The sequence below is a fragment of the Scyliorhinus canicula genome, chromosome 4 (assembly GCF_902713615.1).
Source record: "Scyliorhinus canicula chromosome 4, sScyCan1.1, whole genome shotgun sequence".
Taxonomy (NCBI): domain Eukaryota; kingdom Metazoa; phylum Chordata; class Chondrichthyes; order Carcharhiniformes; family Scyliorhinidae; genus Scyliorhinus; species Scyliorhinus canicula.
The window spans coordinates 29490280-29513450 of NC_052149.1; the positions used below are offsets into that span (position 1 = coordinate 29490280).

Below are 23171 nucleotides of genomic sequence, written 5' to 3' on the forward strand. Positions count from 1 at the left end.
CCTGTGCAGGTAGCCTCTTTGACTCCTCCAAACGGCCGTGGATCTGCTGGATCTGATAATTTTTTCCCTCATCAAGAAATATCAACATAAAATGATGTCAGTTGAAATGTGGATCACCATGTTTCAGTAGGTTGGCTATGGTAGATATTTACAATTTAGACCCACTTAATTTATAACACTCAAGCTTATAAGTATTGCTCTGTGTTCTTGTGTTAGTGCGGCCCCTTTAAGGGGGTGGCTCTGGCAGCCCATTTGACCAGGACCAATCATGCGGCAGCGCACAAACCCCACCAAATAGCAGGAGCCCGGGCAGCGTGGACTGTGGAATCGAAGAGTTCAGACCCATCCTATTGTGTTCTATACCTGTATATATATATATACACCAGTCTTTGTTTTTTGTTAATAAACCCCTTTGTTACTACAGGAAGCCTCCAGAGTGTTTCTCGAGCCATTACAGTTCTTATTGATCAATTTCTAGTATATAGTTTCATTAAAAACAGAGCTTGGATCTGTTACTTTGTTATCTTTCCCAGTAATTTATTGCAATTTTTCCTTTTTGAATGAAATTTTCTCCCCAAACTTACACCCACATGCTGGTGTGTCTGTTCAATGGTTCATTGTTTTTTAAATCTAGACTCAAGTTAAAAAAGGTTGCCAGTTTGGGTGTTTTTTGCATTTAAATTGTAAAAGATAATGCAGAAATTGGAGAAATAATGTTGCTTCTTAGTGCATTTATTTTCTTAAGAAGCAAGGCTATTTCTTCTATTCTTAAAAAACACTGACTATATGGAATAATATAAATGCATTTGATTCAAATTAAGATGTGAGAGTTTCATTATAATGTGTCTTGCATGTTGTTAATTGTTGGATGCAAATATTGTAACCACACAATGTGACTTATTGGGCTGTGTGTGGTCTAATCAGTTTGCATGGAGAAGGTGAGATAAATATTGAAATCACAGAAACTGACAGCAGTTAATCATTTGGCCAGTTAGTTATGGCATTGCATTGTTTTGAAGATTTATGTGGGTAAACCACAATGTTTCTGTAAATTGACAAATTAAACTTTCGAGGGCAGGATTCTCCGGCCGTGTCTGCCCAGCGACCGGAGAATCCCGCCCGAAGGTCAATGGAATTCTACATTGTACGCGGCTCATCCGTGACGTTCTTGTGGCGGACAGGGCGAGAGAATCCAGCCCCTAGTGAAGAAATAAGCAATTTCAGAGAGCCTTTCCAATTATGCGGAGACCATGAAGATAATCAGTCATAATTATAACACAGTTAATTAAAAATTATTTTTAAAGTTGTGTTTATATTTGACCTTTTTAAGCTTCGTTAAAATAAATGTTTAAAAGTTTATGTTTATATAACACTTTTCACATGCTTAGGATGTCTCAAAACCTTTTAGCCAATCAAGTACTTGAAGCGTAGTCACTATTACATAATTGAACATAGCTCATTTGCTTACAGTAAGCTCCCATAAACAGAAAAAACAGATAATTTGTTTATTAATGGTATTGATAATGGGAATACTGGCTAGGACTCCCTGAACGTTTTTGAATAATACTATGAATCTTTAGCATCTCGAATACAATTGGGGTTTTATCAAACACTTGTGATGAGGTAAGTTCCAGAAGAAGTCAGTCTGACACTCACAATGTGTCTTGTTTGAAAGCACTATATTGATGTATATCGATAGCGAGATAAGTATGTTTAGGATTTTTTGAAAAATCATACAAACTTCACTGCCGCTTATCAAGTTAGCCTTTAACTTTCAATGAGCTAATTTCTTACAAAATGTAGGTTATGACAATCGGAGTGGTCCTCCAGACTAGTTTTGACCTCGTGATGGGTCAGAGAGGGCTTTTCCAGATTTCTCTCCCTAAATTGGCCAGGGTTTTATTCTGCCTTTTTGCCTCTCTCGGGAGATAACATAGTTTTTTGTTCACAATGTGGGGCAGGTTGTGTGGAGCAGACGCTGTCTCGTATTGTTGACATGTTCATATTATTTCTTAAAAACATATGGGGCGGGATTCTCCGACTCCCTGTCAGGTTGGCGAATCGCTGGGCGCGAATCCTGCCCCCACTGGCTACCGAATTCTCCGGCACGGAGATTTGGCGGGTCGGGAATCGCGCCGCGCCGGTTGGCGGCTGCTGGCAGTGGCCCCCCCAGCGAATCTCTGGCCCGTAATGGACCGAGTGGCCGCCTGTTTTCGGCCAGTCCCGCCGGTGTAAATTGGAGTAGATCCATACCAGCAGTACCTGGTGGCGTGGGTGGCATCCGGGGTTCTTGGGGGGGGGGGGGGGGGGGGTGCGGGGGTTCTGGCCCCAGGAGGTGCCCCCACGGGGCCCACGATCCGTGGGCGGGCCTGTGCCGTGGGGGCACTCTATTCTTCTGCACCGGTGGCTGTAGCGGTCTGCCATTGCCGGTGCAGAAACGAAGCCCTCTGCGCATGCGCGGGGATGAAGCCAGCACACGTGGTGCTCCTGCTCATGCGCCAACTCGCGCCGGCCGGCAGAGGCCCTTCAGCGCCGGATGGCGTGGCACCGAGCCCCTTCCCCGCCGGCCGACAGGGCGCAAACCACTCGGGGCGGGCCTAGCACCTGAAGGTGCGGAGGATTCCGCACCTTTGGGGCGGCCCGATGCCGGAGTGGTTCACGCCACTCCTTGGCGCCAGGACCCCCCACTCCGCCGGGTAGGGGAGAATCCCGCCCTTTGTCTTTTAATGTATTACAACTTTCATCCTGACTACTTTTCTAAGGATTCTTTTTTCCATTGTTTGTTCTTTCACATCGGGTTTAAGTGCATCTATTTGAAGTCAACAAATTCTGATTCAATTTCCAGTTTTTGTCTTCACTGCACTTATGCGAATGGTCCAACAGCATCTGATAACTCACTGTACATTGGCTATATTGTCATCCGTATGGGCCCAGAGGGTAATATTTAATGGAGCTGATGGGTGAAATCTCCTGCCTGCTGGAGTGCCAGCCAGTAGGTGGCAGGTGTCACCTCTTTATGAGAAGGCACACCCAGCGGCAGGCCTTCCACAGCTTCCACAGGATTGGGGAGACGCGGGGGGGGGGGGGGGGGGGGGGGGGGGGGGGGGTGCAAAAATCTTGGCTGCCGAGATTTGTTAACCGATCAGAGGTCGACAGCTCTTTGTTGTTCAGCAGTGCCTCTGGGAGGTGATGGCTGTTGCTGGTTCTACACCCATCAGGATCGCTAATGAACCAAGGATTGCTGTGTGATGGTGGAAAGGGTCACTGGGTGATGGTCATGGGAACTGGAGGTTGACAGAAGTGTCGAGAGCTGCTTCTCAGCGGACTTGCCCACCTTTCTGATGGAAGGTCCCTTGATTGGATACAGATTGCCTTTGAATGAGACCCCTACCCCCTTCAAGCCCCCCAATAATTGCCCGCTTAAGAGACTCAATGGCATTGGGCCGCGAAGGCCAGCCATGGGTATTCCTGTCATGGACTTAATTATGGCAGACATGGGAAGGCAGCAGAATCCTCAGCCATCACTCTCTCGACTGATTAAATGCCCCTCACCACCAAACTCATTACAGTGGAGGGCACTGAATTTTGCCCAGATTCTCCAGCTCCTGTGATTGCATGCCTTTTAACATTACCCTCTCTTCTTTCAGTGTTCCTTCAGCAATGGTGGACACCGATTTGCAGTTGTGAATGGAAACGTCATTCATATTCATTCCACAACCACATTTGAAAACCTGGTTAATCTTAAAGGTCACAATGGGAAGGTGAGATTCAGGATAATTTATAATATTGCAGAAATTTTGTTTATGACGTTCTTGAGCCTTATCAATCTTCTTCCACAGTGATGTTCAATGATTTAGGCAATCTAGGCAATACAATTGCGGAATCTTTTCTTTTTCTGCATCAGGTGAGAAAAATGGTGTGCAGCCCGCTGGCCACATTGGCCTTCCAGACCCCCCCCCTCAGATACGGTGACCCCCCTTAAGCACATGGGAACTCTCGCATATGTGGAAGCCCGCTGCCCAAGGACACAGGGAACCCTTTCCCACAGACACAGGCATTTCACCTCCCCCCGCCCATGGCTCCTCAGGCACTGCCCTCTGGCAAATTCACAGCCTATATTCCTGAACATCAATAATGTCATTATGTGAACTTAAAGACTATCCAGTATTAATAAGGGTACGCCCATTGTAATACCGATTAATTGAGATATGACCAAGACTAATTCCACATCTCTGGCCTTGGTTAATGTGTATCAATTAACTATTGGTGAAAGGTAATTCCACATTCATAAACGTGGGTATAAAACCGGTTTGTCTAGATGGGACACATGATTGGTGCAGGCTTGGAGGGCCGAAGGGCCCGTTCCTGTGCTGTGTTGTTCTTTGTTTGTTCTTTGTATGTAACATGGATAGAAAAACAACCTTAAATGTAAAATAAGTAACTTTGAAGGTAGTAAAGCACAAAGATATAAATTAAGGACAATAATTAGAAGCCAGAAAAGAAATGCAAAGGGCACAGATTTAAGGTGATTGGCAAAAGAAGCAATGGTGACGTGAGAAAAAAATGTTAGGGCAAGCGTGTGGTGAGGATCTGAAATGCACCGCCTGAGAGTGTGGTGGAGGCAAATTCAGTTGAAGATTCAAGAGGGAATTGGTTTAATATCTCAAAAGGAGGAATGCGCAGGGCTACAGGGAGAAGGTGAATTGTTCCTTCAGAGATCCAGCACTGACATGATGGGAAAAATAGCCTCCTTCTGTGCTGTAACCATTCTGGGGTGCTGTGATGAGGTATGAAGCAGCAACAATAAATACCCAGAGATGTATTTAATAAAGTATAAGTACTGTTGTATAATTAGAAAATTGAGATGATACATAGCTGTACATTTCCTGTGTACTTTTCAATAAAGAAGTTGCATGCAACATAATAATAATCTTTATGAGTGTCACAAGTAGGCTTACATTAACACTGCAATGAAGTTACAGTGAAAATCCCCTCGCTGCTCTCCGGCGCCTGTTCAGGTATACTGAGTGAGAATTCAGAATATCCAATTCACCTAATAAGCATGTCTTTTGGGAGGAAACCCACGCAGACAGGGATAGAACCTGCAGATTCCGCAAAGACACCACCCCGCCCCCAGGACAATGCACTCGCTCATGTTGATGCTGCCGAGAAGACTGGACGCTTGCTCAAAGAAAGTCTTTTGTTGCTGGCTAGGTGGGGGAGTGTAGACATTCACAAAGTGAAGCACCATGTCCCCTCTGTAGACCGTTAGGTGTAGCAATCAACCTGACACAAGCTCCTTGTCCCCCAATATCTGCAGCTGAAATTATGGAGCCAACAAGTTAGCCAACCCACCAGAATGGGAGGGCAGCTGACTAATGTAGAATCCCCCCCCCCCCCAACCACCTTTGCCACTCCAGGAGCTATGTGGCTTTGTCTCCCAGAATTATGTGAGTTTTGTACAGGAATCACACTGCATACTTTCTGTCATGGAGGACTTCCTGTCATGGAGGACTGAGAAGTTCTGGAACCTGCATTGTACTTTTCTGCTGCCGGTGATTAGGAGGCTGGCTACGGCCACCTTCATGTCAGAAACAAAGTGCTACCATCACCATCACGACTTAGTGCTCGGAAAGGTGCTTGTGCCCCTCCACTCCTTTAGAGCCCAGCGAGGAAGCCATTCAGCCACTGTCATTTCCAGCACCCTTTGGCAGAATGGTGGGCCGACTCGACCAACAACCCTGGTTCTGACCAGCAGCGACAGTGGTTGTTCAAAGAAAGTCCCGGAGTTCTCCAGGGAGGGATTGAGGGGCGACTAGGTGGACGGCACAAACGGGTCCACTCCCTCGCTGCAGATGGACTCTAATTCGGTCCCAATTGCCCACCACTAAGTAGCCATCATCCTCCAAGGCAGTCGCCATCTGGATCCACAATAAGTGCGGCAAGTGGCACGGACCCGCCAACTAGCCCTGAATCTGCTTCCATCCCACCCCCAGAACAGGCTTCTCTCGGGGCTATGGGCCAGAGCGAGGCAGTAGCTCAATACCTGCTCCGTCGCAGATGCCTGTCACCGTAATAAAGGTGCCTGGCACTGAAAATTGTGTCAGAAAGGGAGAAGCCCTCTTCGATGCCACTACCCAGTGACCCAGGGGTCAAGGTGTTTCTACAGACCCCCAGAATTCTAAAAATGAATGCCTCCTGGATGCAAAGATGCTGCCGGTGGAATGAGGCCTCAGGGTTCCCTTCTGCACCCAGCCCCGAGGCACATCATCCCCCCCCCCCCCCGCAACTTCCTTCATGTCCTCCGGCCTTGCAGATGCTCTCCCCCTTCACCATATTTATTTGACAGTGTTCTCACACCCATGTCCATGACTGACTCCCCCCCTCTATTTCATCACTCCCTCACCTATGGGCTACAAACCCTCTGTTTCCCTTGCCCTAGATGAGCTGATGCTTAACTCGTTAACATGCCAAACGACAGACTCGCTATTTGGAGAAGCCTTGACACTTCTCGCTTGCCAACTCCATTTTAAAAATTGCAGCATGTCAATACCAAGACAGAGAACCATGACAGAGTCAGCCCAGGAATGAGTAAAAATAAACTGTGTGTTTTTTGTACAAACAAATGTAGTGGAACATTGTGAAATACATGGTAGAGTGAGCACTTGAAAAATTATGCGCTGATGTAATTCCATTTCTTCCTCATACAGATTCGCGCTATCATCTGGAATCCTGATGACAGTAAATTGATTTCCTGTGGTATGGATGGTGCAGTGTATGAATGGAATACACTGACTGGAAAGCGAGAATCTGAGTGTGTACTGAAGTCCTGCAGTTACACCGGTCTTTGTATCACACCGGACAGTAAAACCATCTTTGCAGTGGGGTCTGATCGAACATTGAAAGAAATTACGGATTCCCAGGTGTGTAGAATGTGAAGGGGAGGTGCTGTTGTATCCCATGGTAAGGTGGACATGATTTGCATCCCAAGTTCTGAGATTAAATAGATAAAAATCCTATTTGGTTGAAAGTTCTAGCTGGGCTAAAGAAAAGAAGGCAGACTAACCCTGTGATCACAAAATTCTCAGTGCACAGTTTTCTCTGGGTAAAAAATAAAAGAGGTGGTGAGTAAACCAATGATTGTCATGCATTATACAAAATAATGTATAAAAGCAAATTACCACGGATGCTGGAACCTGAAACCAAAAAGAAAATGCTGGAAAATCTCAGCAGGTCTGGCAGCATCTGTAGGGAGAGAAAAGAGCTAACGTTTCGAGTCCTGATGACCCTTTGTCAAGGGTCATTCTAAGAGAAACTGTCTTAGAGAAGAGAAGCTGTCATTCCATTTTTGATTGATTGATTCTCTTTGATTGTCATGCATTGTACTTTTGAACAACGTAAAATAAATTGTATCTGCATAATATTGCCACAGTATTCAGATCTAAATACACCAGTAAAAACATACGGTGAGTATTTTTGAGAATACTTATGTTTATCTCAAATTCTGTGGGCCAATGATCAACCATGGAATGATATATGTATCGCTAATTAAAGCACCACGGTATTATTACATTTCAAGTTTTTCCATTCGGTTTTCTTTTTATTTATCTGAGCACTTTATCATAGGACATGATCACCTGAAATTGTTTAAATTTTCTAGTATAAAATATTATAATTGGAGGGAGAGTGAAAGGCCTTGGAAGAAATCGAGGTGACAAACAAAATACAAATGAAGCATGGAATTGAAAAACAAAACCGAAAGAAAGGGAGGTAGAAGGAGCCAAGCAGATGTGTAGGCAGAATGGGAAAATGGAGGCATTTTGTCATTTTTTTCTCTCTCGGGAGAGAGCATGTGGATTGAGCAGCTAGCATTTACAAAATGTGCTGTGAGATGTTATTCATGGTATGATACAGTAAACTAGCTACATCAACATGTAAATATGAAGGAAGGTCTCACATGATAACAAAGAGTCAAAATTATTAGGCTGTTATTCCAAGGCAAAGCAGTACATGATATTGAACACGTTTAAAAATGTTAAGGAACTATAACACTGACATTCATTATTGTCACTGCAGCAACATAGAACATAGAGAAATACAGCACAGAACAGGCCCTTCGGCCCACGATGTTGTGCCGAACTTTTGTCCCAGTTTAGCCATAGTGTCCAAAATTCTATGATAATCTAAGGGCAATTTATCATGGCCAATCCACCCAACCTGCACATCTTTGGACTGTGGGAGGAAACCGGAGCACCCGGAGGAAACCCACGCTCACACGGGGAGGATGTGCAGACTCCGCACAGACAGTGACCCAAGCCGGAATCGAATCTGGGACCCTGGAGCTGTGAAGCAATTGTGCTATCCACAATGCTACTGTGCTGCCCTTAAGAACAAATTAATCTACACTCCATTATTCTACCATAATCCATGTACCTATCCAATAGCCGCTTGAAGGTCCCTAATGTTTCCGACTCAACTACTTCCACAGGCAGTGCATTCCATGCCCCCACTACTCTCTGGGTAAAGAACCTACCTCTGACATCCCCCCTATATCTTCCACCATTCACCTTAAATTTATGTCCCCTTGTAATGGTTTGTTCCACCCAGGGAAAAAGTCTCTGACTGTCTACTCTATCTATTCCCCTGATCATCTTATAAATCAAGTCGCCCCTCATCCTTCTCCGTTCTAATGAGAAAAGGCCTAGCACCCTCAACCTTTCCTCGTAAGACCTACTCTCCATTCCAGGCAACATTCTGGTAAATCTCCTTTGCACCTTTTCCAAAGCTTCCACATCCTTCCTAAAATGAGGTGACCAGAACTGCACACACTACTCCAAATGTGGCCTTACCAAGGTTTTGTACAGCTGCATCATCACCTCACGGCTCTTAAACTCAATCCCTCTGTTAATCAACGCTAGCACACCATAGGCCTTTTTCACAGCTCTATCCACTTGAGTGGCAACTTTCAAAGATCTATGAACATAGACCCGAAAGATCTCTCTGCTCCTCTACATTGCCAAGAACCCTACCGTTAACCCTGTATTCCGCATTCATATTTGTCCTTCCAAAATGGACAACCTCACACTTGTCAGGGTTAAACTCCATCTGCCACTTCTCAGCCCAGCTCTGCATCCTATCTATGTCTCTTTGCAGCTGACAACAGCCCTCCTCACTATCTACAACTCCACCAATCTTCGTATCATCTGCAAATTTACTGACCCACCTTTCAACTCCCTCATCCAAGTCATTAATGAAAATCACAAACAGCAGAGAACCCAGAACTGATCCCTGCGGTACACCACTGGTAAATGGGCTCCAGGCTGAATATTTGCCATCCACCACCACTCTCTGATTTCTATTGGTTAGCCAGTTCATTATCCAACTGGCCAAATTTCCCACTATCTCATGCCTCTTTACTTTCTGCATAAGCCTACCATGGGGAACCTTATCAAATGCCTTACTAAAATCCATGTACACTACATCCACTGCTTTACCTTCATCCACATGCTTGGTTACCTCCTCAAAGAAGTCAATAAGGCTTGTAAGGCAAGATCTACCCCTCACAAATCCGTGCTGACTATCCCTAATCAAGCAGTGTCTTTCCAGATGCTCAGAAATCCTATCTCTCAGTACCCTTTCCATTACTTTGCCTACCACCGAAGTAAGACTAACTGGCCTGTAATTCCCAGGGTTATCCCTATTCTCTTTATTGAACAGGGGCATGACATTCGCCACTCTCCAATCCCCTGATACCACCCCTGTTGACAGTGAGGACGAAAAGATCATTGCCAACGGCTCTGCAATTTCATTTCTTGCTTCACATAGAATCCTTGAATATATCCCGTCAGGCCCGAGGGACTTGTCTATTCTCAAGTTTTTCAAAACGCCCAACACATCTTCCTTCCTAACAAGTATTTCCTCGAGCTTACCAGTCTGTTTCACACTGTCCTCTCCAACAATATGGCCCCTCTCGTTTGTAAATACTGAAGAAAAGTACTCGTTCAAGACCTCTCCTATCTCTTCAGACTCAATACACAATCTCCCGCTACTGCCCTTGATCGGACCTACTCTCTCTCTAGTCATTCTCATATTTCTCACATATGTGTAAAAGGCCTTGGGGTTTTCCTTGATCCTACCTGCCAAAGATTTTTCATGCCCTCTCTTATCTCTCCTAATACCTTTCTTCAGTTCCCTCCTGGCTATCTTGTATCCCTCCAGCGTCCAACATCCTGGAACTCACTCCCTAACAGCATAGTGGGTGTACCTGCACCTCAAGGACTGCAGTGGTTCAAGTAGGCAAGTAACCACCACCTTCTGACGGACAACTCGGGATGAGCAATAAATGCTGGCCTAACCGCGAAGCTCACATCCCATAAATACATTTTTTAAAGTAGAAAGTGATGAGTGAGCAGTTTTTTATGCTCCATTATTGAAGACTCTGTAAGGCTGTTCTCAGCAACAAAAATTCAGGAAACAAAGTTCAGATTTAATTCCAAGAAAAATGTATTTTGTTTTCAAATATTAGGGATGCAATCTACTGGCCAGATGCTGGGAGAGGCCTCTTCCCAGCTTGCCACAACTTGCGGGATGTAAAGGGATCTCGAGAGACATCATGATCTAGATCCCACCCATTGTAGCTAGTCTCACTCGAATATGCAGCTCACCTGATGTACCCGAGGTTTTGGGATCTAACCCTTTCGCCTTGGAGACCTTAGGCAAGCGTCATTCAGTACTGGTCCCCACAAAGAGGGTCCAGATGGAACGACAGTTGGGAGAGTAGCCAAGGGATTTGAGGCTTCCGGGTGATTGGTCTCCAGGCAGGATAGCACCCTGGCATTTCTGGGACACCTGGGCTCCAAGGCACTGCCAGCCTGGCACCCTGGCACTGCCACCCAACTGCCAGTCTGACATTGTCAAGGTGCCCATGTGGCAGTGCCAGGTTGGCAGTGCCAGGCTGGCATTGCATCTGTGCCGGGGATCAGGCCAGGAGTGCCCTGCTCAGGTGAGGTGGGGTGCAGGGGGCTTGACGACCCCCTTGTAGGTGAGTTGGAGGTTTGGAGGGGGGGCGAGAGACTGGGACGCCATTTTAAATGGCACCCCAATCCCCTCCTTCATTGGGGAGTTAAGTGGAGCTCCTCAGTGCAGGAAACGGGACTAAGTGCAGCCCCGATAGGGCATTCCCCACTGAGAAATGGGATTGCAACAGAGTCCCGGTCGATAGCCGTGAAACACCTGGCTGAACACGCTCGACACGGGACTCTGTTGCAATTCGGTTAGACCATTCCCATGATTCAAAGAAAGGAAGGCTATTAATAGCAATGTATTTACTTTATATGGCTGAAAGATGATAACATTTGCTCATCTATGTAAAGCCCTAGTGAATTCCAAGGTGTTTGATTTTGGTGAAATAAACTTAATGATGTGACTCTCCTTGTGAAATATACAGCCCTTAATGATAATAATATATTATTCTACGCTTCACAGCTTGGTAACTTTCTGTTTTCAGGTTGAAACCTCATATTTTGCAGATTATTTGCTTCCATGATTGAAACCCCTGAATGATTTCCCCTGTCTTTTTGCTCCTGCCTATTCAGATTATTCGGGAAGTTTCATCGAACGATGTTGCATATACCTGTGTCGTTATGTCACATTCTGGACGAATGTTGTTCATAGGCACTGCCAATGGGTCAGTACGATGTATGAAAATCCCACTACCGGTAAAACCAGAATGGAATGAGCATCAGGCACATGCTGGGCCAATCACTAAGGTAGTATTTCAGAATGTTCTATATCTGTCTTGACGTTCCTTTTGAAATTTAGAGACCATGGGCACGATCTACCGGCCACGTTCCTCCCAAATGCGGGTGCCAAGAGAGGGCTCGTCCGGACTTCACCACATCTTGCGAGGCATCGCGATCTGGGTTCTGCCCTCTCGCATGGTTAAGTGGGTTGGAGAACCCATTTTTTTGTGTTTTTCCTTTTTAAAAATAAATTTAGAGTACCCAATTCATTTTTTCCAATTAAGGGGCAATTTAGCATGGCCAATACACCTAACCTGCACATCGTTAGGTTGTGGGGGCGAAATCCACGCAAACACGGGAAGAATGTGCAAACTCCACGTGGACAGTGAGGCAGTGGCAAGGGTCAGGGCCTGAGGGGGGCCACTCCCATGAAAGGAAGGATGGCGTGGTGAAAGGCAGTTATGAAGGGGCCTCTGGAATGTTGGGAGAGGGTGTTGAAATGTGGGGGTCCTGGAGGGGGCTGCACTAAAGGGGGCATTGAAGGCCTGAAAAGGGCCTTGGTGACTCCATAGCGGGGTGTCCTCACTTGGGAGGGTGTGGGGTAATGCCCATGTATGTGGGGGTGACATTGCCCATGGGTTGAGGGTGTGGGGGATCCCTCAAGCTCACCTAGAGATTGGGGACCCTTTCAAAATGGTGGTCCAATCTCTGAGGAGCCGTTCTGGCCAGCGAGTCCAGGTCTCCAGTGATGAAATAAAATTCTAAGTATGGGCTAGCCTGGAGAGAAATTCTCCAGGACCCAAAAAAATGACTATGAGCTGTTAGGTAGCATAGAGAACCAGGGAGAAACTCCCAGCAAAGCCCACCTGAAATGACACTTCAAAATCTTTCCATTAGATCGTGCCCTTAATGTTAGTTGAACTGAAAAAAAGAGTTGGTTTATTGGAATGGGTTTAACTGCTGTCCAAAAAAACAAATATACTTCTATGAGCGTTAAAACAATAGCTAATAGCTTAATTTGTAACCCGGTACAAGTTGTGAATGAAAATTGACAATATAAGCAGAAACGTATGAATATGAATAATGGAATTTTAAATCTGCTCACACTTTTCTGTAACTGTTATAACTGTGAAATGAATGATATTTCCTGGAAGTTTGAAGGGATAAGAATATATCCAAACAGGTTACACGTTTTAAAATTTAAAATGGCCACTCAATTTTAGAATTCAAATTTCTCAAAATGGCAGCTGGCAGAAGGAAATCTGGGAGAGGCCTTTGACATCCATTCGTTCACCTAATATGATTTTCAGATAGACCTTTAGATGGGAATCATAATTCTGAAGGGAAACATTGTTGCAACACAAATACCTAAAACATCATCACTAATTGGTACCAAACTAGTATTCTTTCAGGGATTCCACGTGTGGCTACATTATTTTTTCCTTTCATGGTATGTGGGTATCACTAGCAAGTCATCTCAGATTGTCTTTGAACTGGGTGGCTTGCTAGGCCATTTCATTGGGCAGTTAAGAGAGAGCCACATTGCTACGGGTCTAGAGTTACAAGTAGACCAGACCAGATTAGGATGGCAGATTTCCTGCCCGAAAGGGCATTAGTGAATCAGATGGGCTTTTAACAATGATTGATGATAATTTTATCACCACCATCATTGAGGCTAGGTCTCAATTCCAGTTTTATGAATTGAGTTTAAATTCCACCAACTGCCATGATGGGATTTGAACCCATATCCCCAGAGCATTAGATTAATAGTCTAGTGACATGACCACTATGCCACTCTGTCCTGCAATTTACATTGGAAGATGCTGCGGTAATTAATTCAGTTCGAGGGCTGGATTCTCCGACCCCCGCCGGGTCGGAGAATCGCCGGGGACCGGCGTGAATCCCGCCCCCGTCGGCCGCTGAATAATCCGGCACCGGATATTCGGCGGGGGAGGGAATCGTGCCGTGCAGGTCGGCTGGCCCCCCCCCAGCGATTCTCTGGCCCGCAATGGGCTGAAGTCCCGTTGCTGTTATGCCAGTCCCGCCGGCGTGAATCAAACCACCTCCCTTATCGGTGGGACTGGTGCCGCGGGCGGGCTCCGGGGACCTGGGGGGCAGTGGAGCAATCTGGCCCCAGGAGGTGCCCCCACGGTGGCCTGGCCCACGATCGGGGCCCACCGATCCGCAGGCGGGCCTGTACCATGGGGGCACTCTTTTCCTTCCACGTCGGGCATCAGCCTCCACTATGGACGACGCAGAGATGACCCCCCACCCCTGCGCTGATGCTCCTGAGCATGCGCGGACTTCCGCCAGCCGACGGAGTCCCTTCAACCCCGACTGGTGTGGCGCCAAAGGCCTTTCCCGCTGGCCAGCGGCGCGCCAACCACTCCGGCGCGGGCCTAGCCCCTAAAGGTGCGGAGGATTCACGTCTCTCCATCCCGCCGGGACCCCCCGCCCCGCAGGTTAGGGGAGAATGCAGCCCCTAATGTTATCTGGTCAAAACATATTTGGCGGGATTCTCCGAAAGAGAGAACAGCAGTACACCTGCTTTTCTGGCTTCAGCTCCAACACTGAAAATAAAACTAAAACACACCCTGCACCAAACAGTCTAAAATGAAAATAAAAAGCTGACAGACAGCCCAACTCCACCCACTCTCTGACATCACTGCAGTAATAAATGCTCATTTCTTAAAGGTACTCTTACTACAGATGTTTAATACCCATTTATTTTTTTATTTTTTTATAAATTGAGAGTACCCAATTATTTTTTCCAATTAAGGGGCAATTTAATGTGGCCAATCCACCTATCCTGCACATCGTTTGGGTTGTGGGGGTGAGACGCACGTAGTCACGGGGAGAATATGCAAAATCCACACGGACAGTGACCCAGGGCCGGGATTCGAAACCGGGTCCTCTACACACATTTATAAACAACTATTTCTTAAAGGTACTCTCACATGATACCCAGGTGACAGGGCCGGCCCAAGGTACCGGCAACTCGGGCAGTCGCCCGGGGCGCCATGTGTTAGGGGGCGCCAGAGACTCGGGGTCCCGCGCATGCGCAGTTGGGCCGGTGCCAACCAGCGCATGCGCGGTGGCCGCCCCCCCCCTCAGCCACCCCCCCCCGGCCGCCCCTCCGTCCGCCCCCCCTCGGCCCCGCCCCCGCCTCGGCCCCGCCCCCCCCCCTGCCTCGGCCCCACCCCCCCCCGCCTCGGCCCCCCCGCATCGGCCCCGCCCCCCCCACCTCCGACCCCCCTCCACCTCCGGCCGTCCCCCCCCTCCGTCCCCCCCCCCCCGCCTCGGCCCCGCCCCCCCGCCTCGGCCCCGCCCCCCGCCTCGGCCCCGCCCCCCCACCTCCGACCCCCCCTCCACCTCCGGCCGCCCCCCCCCCCCCCTCCGGCCGCCGCCCCCCCTCTGGCCGCCCCCCCCTCCGGCCGCCCCTTTGTCCGCCCCCGCCTCGCCCCCCCCCGCCCCCCCCCCCCCCCCCCCCGAAGGGCGCTGAAGTTCAGCTTGCCCGGGGCGCCAGCAACCCTAGGGCCGGCGCTGCCAGGTGATACCAGATCACTAACCACATGCTGGACAATACACAATGGAATCCAGTGTTCAGGTTGTTTTAGATGTTAGCCTGTTCTCCCAGCAAGATGCGAGAAAGCGCTTAGTGCACAATTTTCAAAATCCTTGCAATGCTGCCTTTATCAAATAATGGACAGTTTTTTTTTAAATTCTGCATAGATGGTCATTACTTTTGATGACCTGTATTTGCTGACGGTTTCAGAGGATGCATGCCTTGTGTTCTGGAAGATAATTGATAAAGAGGGCCGGGTGCTGAAACGAGACAAAGAGGTTGGTCACGCAGAGGAAATCCTGATCACAAAATCGGATTTGCAAGAAAAGGTAAAGTATATTGCTCATAAACATTGAAATGCACTGTACATTCCATACCAGGGAATACACAATTTCCTAAGAGGAATTTAATCGCTAGATCCCTTTTCCACACAAACTGAAACAGTCCAGTACCTTGAAGCAAAGTTTTTCAAACAGTTGATGAAGTTTTACCGCAGTAAAAAGGCTTTCAGTTCAGAATATATAGCATTAATCGCCATCATTTTACTTGAAAAAAATGAGTTTTATTCAAAATATTGGTGAAGGGAGACCTGATGCCCAGGTGGACAAGCTCGGATCCTGTCCCATGCTAAGCTCTATTTAATTTCATTTACAGCTTCTATAAACCATCTGTAGTTTGATATATTTATATCCTTTCTTGGCTCAGTGGCCTAAGTGGTGAAACCTCAATATTTGTAAACATTGACCACATCAAAGAGAGGTAGCCGCATTCCAAGCACTAAGTGCATTCCAATAAATCAAAAGAGTGATTTCACTGAACTTACCTCTCTTTGAGGAGGTCAATGTATACAAACATTGGGGTTTCACCACTTAGGCCACTGAACCATGAAGGTATGTGAATGGATCAAAGCAGCAGATGATTAAAACCCTTAAAATCTCCTCCACCAGTCTTGCCCTCTCATCCCACTCTGTTTTCTCCCTTTGTGCTCGAATTGACATGCACTCCCCCTGACTACATCCTTGAATGCCTCCCACAGCGTGGCAGATGTGACCTTTCACGTGTCGTTCAGCTCCACATAGCCCCAAATGGCAGCCCTCACCCGCTCACGCACCTTCTGATCCGCCAGCAACCTCACATCCAGCCTCTATTGCGAGCGGTGTCCCTCATAAATTCCATCGCCGCTTCTGGCATGTCGAAATAAAGCTCCCGCATCTGGAAGGTCACCCACAGGTGGGCCAGGTACAATACCCCAAACTTCACCTTAATCTAATTAAACCCGGTCCTCCTCTTCACCAGCTACGCACCGAGTTCCTGGTACGCCCGTGGCTCATTCCCTTCCCAAGTACACTTTTTGGTCTACCTTGCCCATCAAAGGATCTTTTCCTTGTCCTGAAAGCAGTGCAACAGCACCACCATCGCCCTTGGTGGTTCACCCATCTGCGGCCTCCTCTAGTGTCTTGTGCGTTTGGTCCACCTTCAGAGGCCAATCGAAGGCCCCTTCCCGCATCATTTTCTCCAGCATCCTCACCACATACACAGCATCCTCCTCCGCCCCTTCAATGCCTTGAGGCATTCCGACAATCCTTAAAGTTTGACTCCTGATGCGATTCTCCAAATCATCCACCTTCCCCCTCAACCTCTTCTGCTCTCCTGCATTACTTCCACCTCCACCACCAATGAGGCCAATACAATATTTCAAATGTGGCCTAACTAAGATTCTGTACAGCTGCAGCTTGCCAATTTTTATACTCAGTGCCCCGACCAATGAAAGCATGCATGCTGTATGCCTTTTTGACTACCTTATCCATCTGCATTACCACTTTTAGTGATCTATGGACCTGTATGCCTAGATCTCTCTGCCATTTCCTGTATAATTCCCACCTCTATTACACCTTCTAAAATGCATTACCTCACATTTGTCTGGATTAAACTCCGTCAGCCAGTTCTTCGCCTGAGTCTCCAGCCGATCTATATCCTGCTATATCCTTTGACAATCCTCTTCACTATCTGCATCTCCACCAATCTTTGTGTCATCTGCAAACTTGCTTATCAGACCAGCTACATTTTCTTCCAAATTATTTATATATATTACGAACAAAGGTCCCCACCCTGCGGAACACCACTAGTCACAGCCTTTGATTCAGAAAAGCACCCTTCCACCACTACCCTCTGTCTTCTATGACCGAGCCAGTTCTGTATCCATCTTGCCAGCTCACCTCTGGTCCCATGTGACTTGGAAATATATTTGCTTTCCTTCATTGTCGCTGAGTCACAACCCTGGAACTCCCTCCCTAACAGCACTGTGGGTGTTCCTACACCACAGGAACTGCAGCAGTTCAAGAAGGCAACTCACCACCACCTTCTGAAGGGCAACTAGAAATGGGCAATGAATGCTGGTCTAACCAGCGACGCCCACATCCCGTAAATGAATGAAAAAGAATATATATAAATCCTGTGGCTACACGGGCAGGTGAGGGGCTAGAAATCCTCCAGCAAGTAAATCACCTTCTGACACCCCAAGCCTATTCTCCATCTACAAGGCACAAGTCAGTAGTGTGATGGAATACTCTACACTTGCCTGTGTGAGTTTAACTCCAACAACACACAAGAAGCTTGACACCATCCAGGACAAAGCAGCCCACTTGATTGTCACCTCATCCACAAACATTCACATCCTCTACCACTGCGCACAGTGGCAGCCATGTATACCATCTACAAGATGCACTGCAGGAACTACCCACCAAAGCTCCTGAGACTGCACCTTCCAATCTGTATCGACCATCTAGAAGGACAAGGGGCAAGCAGACACGTGGGAATGCTACGACTTGGAAGCTCCCATTCAAGCCACTCACCATTCTGACTTGGAAATATATCATCGTTCCTTCACTGTCACTGGGTCAAAATGCTGAACTCACAACCTAACAGCACTGTGGGTGTACCTGCACCACATGGACTACAGCAGTTCAAGCTGGCAGCTCATCGCCACCTTCGCAATGGCAATTAGAGATGGGCAATAAATTCTGGCCTCGTCAGCAAGGCCCACATCACATGAATACATTTGTTAAAAATTGGGTGATGTCTAAATATGGTGCCCAGATGTTGGAGCCTATGGGGTGACAGCAGGGCAGGCTACTAACTTCCAGCCCCACCACGAGATTCAACATTGTCCTTGCAGTTTCTTAATTAATGAGCTGAGCAGCACATGATTTTGCGAGTTGAGCTACTCCACACAAAGTCAGCCCGACTACTGCTCCTGTCACTGGACTGAGTCTCCAGAACAGAAAATTATACCCAAGGAATACAGCTCTGGTTTGTGTAATTCCAGCTCCTATTTTAACCCTTGGAATCCAGGAATCATTCTGGTAAATCCATGCTACATCCCTCTAAGGTCATTATAGTCTTCCCAAAGTGTGGTGCCTAGAACCGAATACAGTACTCTAGATAGGATCTAACTAGGGCTTTCTATAGCTGAAGCATACTTCGTCTCCACTATTAATTGCTCTTCACCTCTGTCCTCTCTTACCCACATTAGTTCAAGATACCCCAACACCTCAGATTTAAATTTCTAATTCTCATATTTAAATCCCTCCATTGGCTAACCTCATCCTAACCCACACCCCATCCCACAAATATGCATGAAGAGCTTCAGAAATTTCATTTCGCTTCATGTCCTCTTGAAAACCCATTTGTAGCACTGATAATTCAGTTTGTATTGCTGATTAAGGTTATTTCTAATGTTCCAATTTGTGATTCAGGCTAAACTGATGGCAGAAAATAACTTCCTCTCTTCCGACAGAATCAAATGACTCTAGAGTTGAAAACACGTGTTGAAGAACTGAAGATGGAGAATGAATACCAACTCAGACTAAAGGACATGAATTACAGTGACAAAATCAAAGAATTGACTGAGAAATTTATTCAAGAAATGGAATCTCTGAAAACAAAGAACCAGGTAGGTAATAAAAGCAGGCATTAAATAAAACTTCCCTGGGCATATGGGCACATCCAGCAAGATCGTTTTTAACAGGCGTCACCTTACTATCACAGGTCAGCCTGCAAACATCTCCTATAGGTAGTCAGTATTTTGACTTACACTCATCCTTTAGGGTTTCTACTTGCTACCAGAGGCTTTACAGGCCCTTAAGAGCGTTTTCAAGATGTGTACACCCTGTGCTGACAGGCAGTCATTTGACTTTTGGTTGTCAGAATATGTGTGCTCCAAATTACAAAGAAAACATTTACAGATGAAAAATTATCTTTCACACTCACAATTCAATTTGTAAGTTTATCTTTTTTATATAAATTTAGAATACCCAATTCATTTTTTCCAATTCAGCGACAATTTAGAATGGCCAATCCACTTAGCATGCACATCTTTGGGTTGTGGGGGTGAAACCCACGCAAACATGGGGAGAATGTGCAAACTCCACACGGACAGTGACCCAGAGCCGGGATCGAACCTGGGACCTCAGCGCTGTGAGGCTGCAGGGCTTCGCCACTGCACCACCGTGCTGCCCTATAAGTTTATCTTTTAACTTGTATCTTGTCAACTTTATGGGGATTACTCGTGGAACATTTTAGGATTCATACAAAGATGAATATGGGGAAATTGACTCCACCAGAAAGTAAGTTGAAAAGTTATGTTCCAACAGAATCCATTAGAGATGACTTAAAGAATTGATTTTACTTTTACATTGGATAGTAAGTTGGGATTTTAACATGTGCAAAATTGGAGGCTTCTTTGATGAGACAAAATTGATTCAGTTGGTGAAGGGTCGTACGTTTCCATTTGGTCAGACTTTTCAAACGCAGTAACACAAAGAATGCAATCCTCCCCTTTGTATTAAGTAAAACCTGAGATGCATTTCTGGTGCTTATCCAACTCTCAACATAATCAAATATTGTGTTCTGTTGTAGGTTTTGAAGACTGACAAAGACAAAATTGAGATCAAACATAAGGAGGATACAGTAATAATTTTGGATAAACATGCAAAAGACATTGAGGACTTAGGTAAAGAGCATGCTGCTTGTGGCCTTTAATTCAACCGTTACTTCCACCACTGAACTATGGCTGATAAATGCTCCAGATTGTGTCAAAAATTTGGTTCAGAGTTATTAAATTAATTATTTGAACCATTACTTATAAACTAGTCCCACCTCGATAGTGATACAACACAGCAATGTTGTAGCAGTATTCTAATTTCTCATATTCTCCATGCACAAAGTCTGCAGTTTTATCTATCACAGCATTTTGCCAGCAGAGGGCGTTCACAGGCTTTCATACCTGCCGGTCCAGCAAGATCGTTTTTAACAGGCGTCACCTTACTATCACAGGTCAGCCTGCAAACATCTCCTATAGGTAGTCAGTATTTTGACTTACACTCATCCTTTAGGGTTTCTACTTGCTACCAGAGGCTTTACAGGCCCTTAAGAGCGTTTTCAAGATGTGTACACCCTGTGCTGACAGGCAGTCATTTGACTTTTGGTTGTCAGAATATGTGTGCTCCAAATTACAAAGAAAACATTTACAAAATACTGAAAGTAGGCACCAGGCCCTCCAGGATCTGCAAAGAGAAAGGATAGATTAAAATATTAGCCAGGTCCTTCATAGAAACACTGGAAAAAGATTAGGCCTTTTAACCCCTGTTCCATCATTCGTAGAAATTGTGGCCGACCTACAATTTAACTACACGTACCCACCTTTGCTTCATATCCCTTAATATCTTTGGATAACAAAAATCTACGATCTCAGATTTGAAATTTACAACTGATCTAGTATCAATTACCATTTGCAGATGAGGGTCCCAAACGTCTGCCACCTTTGTGTGCAGAAAAGTTTCCTAATTTCACTTCTGAAAGGTCTGGCTCTAACCTTTAAACCTTGCCCCCTAATCCTAGACATCCTAAACAGTGAGAATAGATTTTCTCTATCTACCCTATTTGCTCCTCGTAAGATAATCAGACAGATCATGTAGGCGTGCTGAATATAAAAGACATTCATTCCTGTCTCCTATCAGATGAACAAACGGGGATAATCATCCTCTTTTATTTGCACTTATTTAGTCTTGTTCCTTTATGCTAATGTGCACAGAAAATGTGTGGTATAGTACTATGAAGGCTGGAATGAACCTTTCATTTTGTGCTCCATGAGACGTATAAATATATATATAACATATCTTTTAAGTTTACTTCTAAATGTACTCTAATTTCAGAAAGCATGAACAACCAGAAACTGATGTTGGAATATGAGAAATATCAGGAGCTGCAGCTCAAATCTCAACGAATGCAAGAAGATTATGAGAGGCAGCTGACTGAGATGGATGAGAGTAAAAGCCAGGCATTAGAGGAGCTGACTGAGTATTATGAGACTAAACTCCAGGAGAAGCGTACACTTATTGAACAGGTAAGTCAGAAGAAGCCCATGCGTCAGGAATTAACAGGACTTTGAAAATGTTATGCATCCTCTCTGAAAAAGTGATTTACTCCTTTGTTTAATGCTGTGTTGAGCTTTTGCATTGTTCTATTCAGCTGACTGTTGTATTGATGATTTACCTTTAAATTACCTAGTTGCAGGAAGAGTCCAGACAACAGATTAAAGAAGCTGATGAAACAAGGAAACAAATAGAAGAGGATGCTGACCGTGAAATTCAGGACATTAAAATCAAATATGAACGAAATCTGAGAGATGAGAAAGAAGCAAATCTCCGGTTGAAGGGAGAGACAGGAATCATGAGAAAAAAGGTATTAAAATGGCAGAAAAAGCTAGATTTAAAACCTTTCACATTAAATTTCTTTGGAGTCACAACAGGATTGGGCCAATAGGTAGAATTCCACATCCCTCCTTCAGCGATAAGAGGAAGAAAACCCAGGCCTGAGTGTCAGAAGGCTATTTGAATATGGGAGCCCAATCCTGTCCTCCCCCTGTAAATCCTTTTTTCCTTATCATAGAATTTACAGTGCAGAAGGGCGCCTTTCGGCCCATCGAGTCTGCACACGCTCTTGAAAAGAGCACCGTATTTAAGCCCACACCTGCACCCTTTCCCTGTAACCCAGCAACCCCACCTAACCTAAGGTCAATTTAGGATGGCCAATCCACCTAACCTGCACATCTTTGGACTGTGGGAGGAAACCAGAGCACCTGGAGAAAACCCACGCAGACACGGGGAGAACATGCAGACACTGTGTAGATAGTGACCCAAGCAGGGAATCGAACCTCGAACCCTGGAGCTGTGAAGCAACTGTGCTAAACACTGTGCTACTGTGCCACTTGTTGTGCTCCCATGCCGCTCATCTGGCACAATGGGAGGACTTTTCTGATTAGAGGCAAACCCCTTTTGAGAACTTAGTGTAGTCATTCGTTCCTTCTCACAGCTTCCAATCCATGTTTTTCCCTTGACTGCGAAGCTGGCTTCCAGTGATTTTAGCATCTTCACTTATCTCTGCCTCCCTCGTTTCTCTCTTTTTCAGTTTACTAGTTTGCAGAAAGAAATTGAAGACAAGCAGGGAGAGATTGAGAAGCTGAAGAGTGAACACCAGAAGCTACATGGAGTCATCAGGTCACTGGAGAAAGACATCCAAGGACTCAAGAAAGAAATCTTAGAACGTGATGAAACTATTCAGGACAAGGTGAGGAAGCTGAGATGAAATGACGAAGAAAAAAATGAAACGGCTTAGGTGGGAGGTGTACTTATTGCATAAGAGAGACTAGACTAATGTCATGAGAATGTCGCTTTAAGAAATGTTTGGCTGCTCATGTTACTGCAGTGATGTCAGAGTGTGGGTGGAGCTGAGCTCTGGTTCTGCTTTTTAGTTTCACTTTGAGAAAAAACTTGGGTGTGTCTGGGTTTTCCAGTGAGCTGCAGCTG

General features: G+C 45.9%; 1 protein-coding gene across 1 annotated transcript in view; it reads left to right on the plus strand.

Moving 5' to 3' along the window:
* Positions 1–23171, plus strand: part of cfap57 (cilia and flagella associated protein 57) — an 81480-nt gene that overhangs the window by 44288 nt on the left and 14021 nt on the right. Inside the window, exons 8-16 of the mRNA XM_038793953.1 lie at positions 3648–3761; positions 6711–6923; positions 11595–11768; positions 15474–15635; positions 19103–19258; positions 20224–20317; positions 21519–21709; positions 21874–22047; positions 22774–22932. Coding sequence (XP_038649881.1) covers positions 3648–3761; positions 6711–6923; positions 11595–11768; positions 15474–15635; positions 19103–19258; positions 20224–20317; positions 21519–21709; positions 21874–22047; positions 22774–22932 — 1437 coding nt within the window. The remainder of the gene's footprint in view (positions 1–3647; positions 3762–6710; positions 6924–11594; positions 11769–15473; positions 15636–19102; positions 19259–20223; positions 20318–21518; positions 21710–21873; positions 22048–22773; positions 22933–23171) is intronic.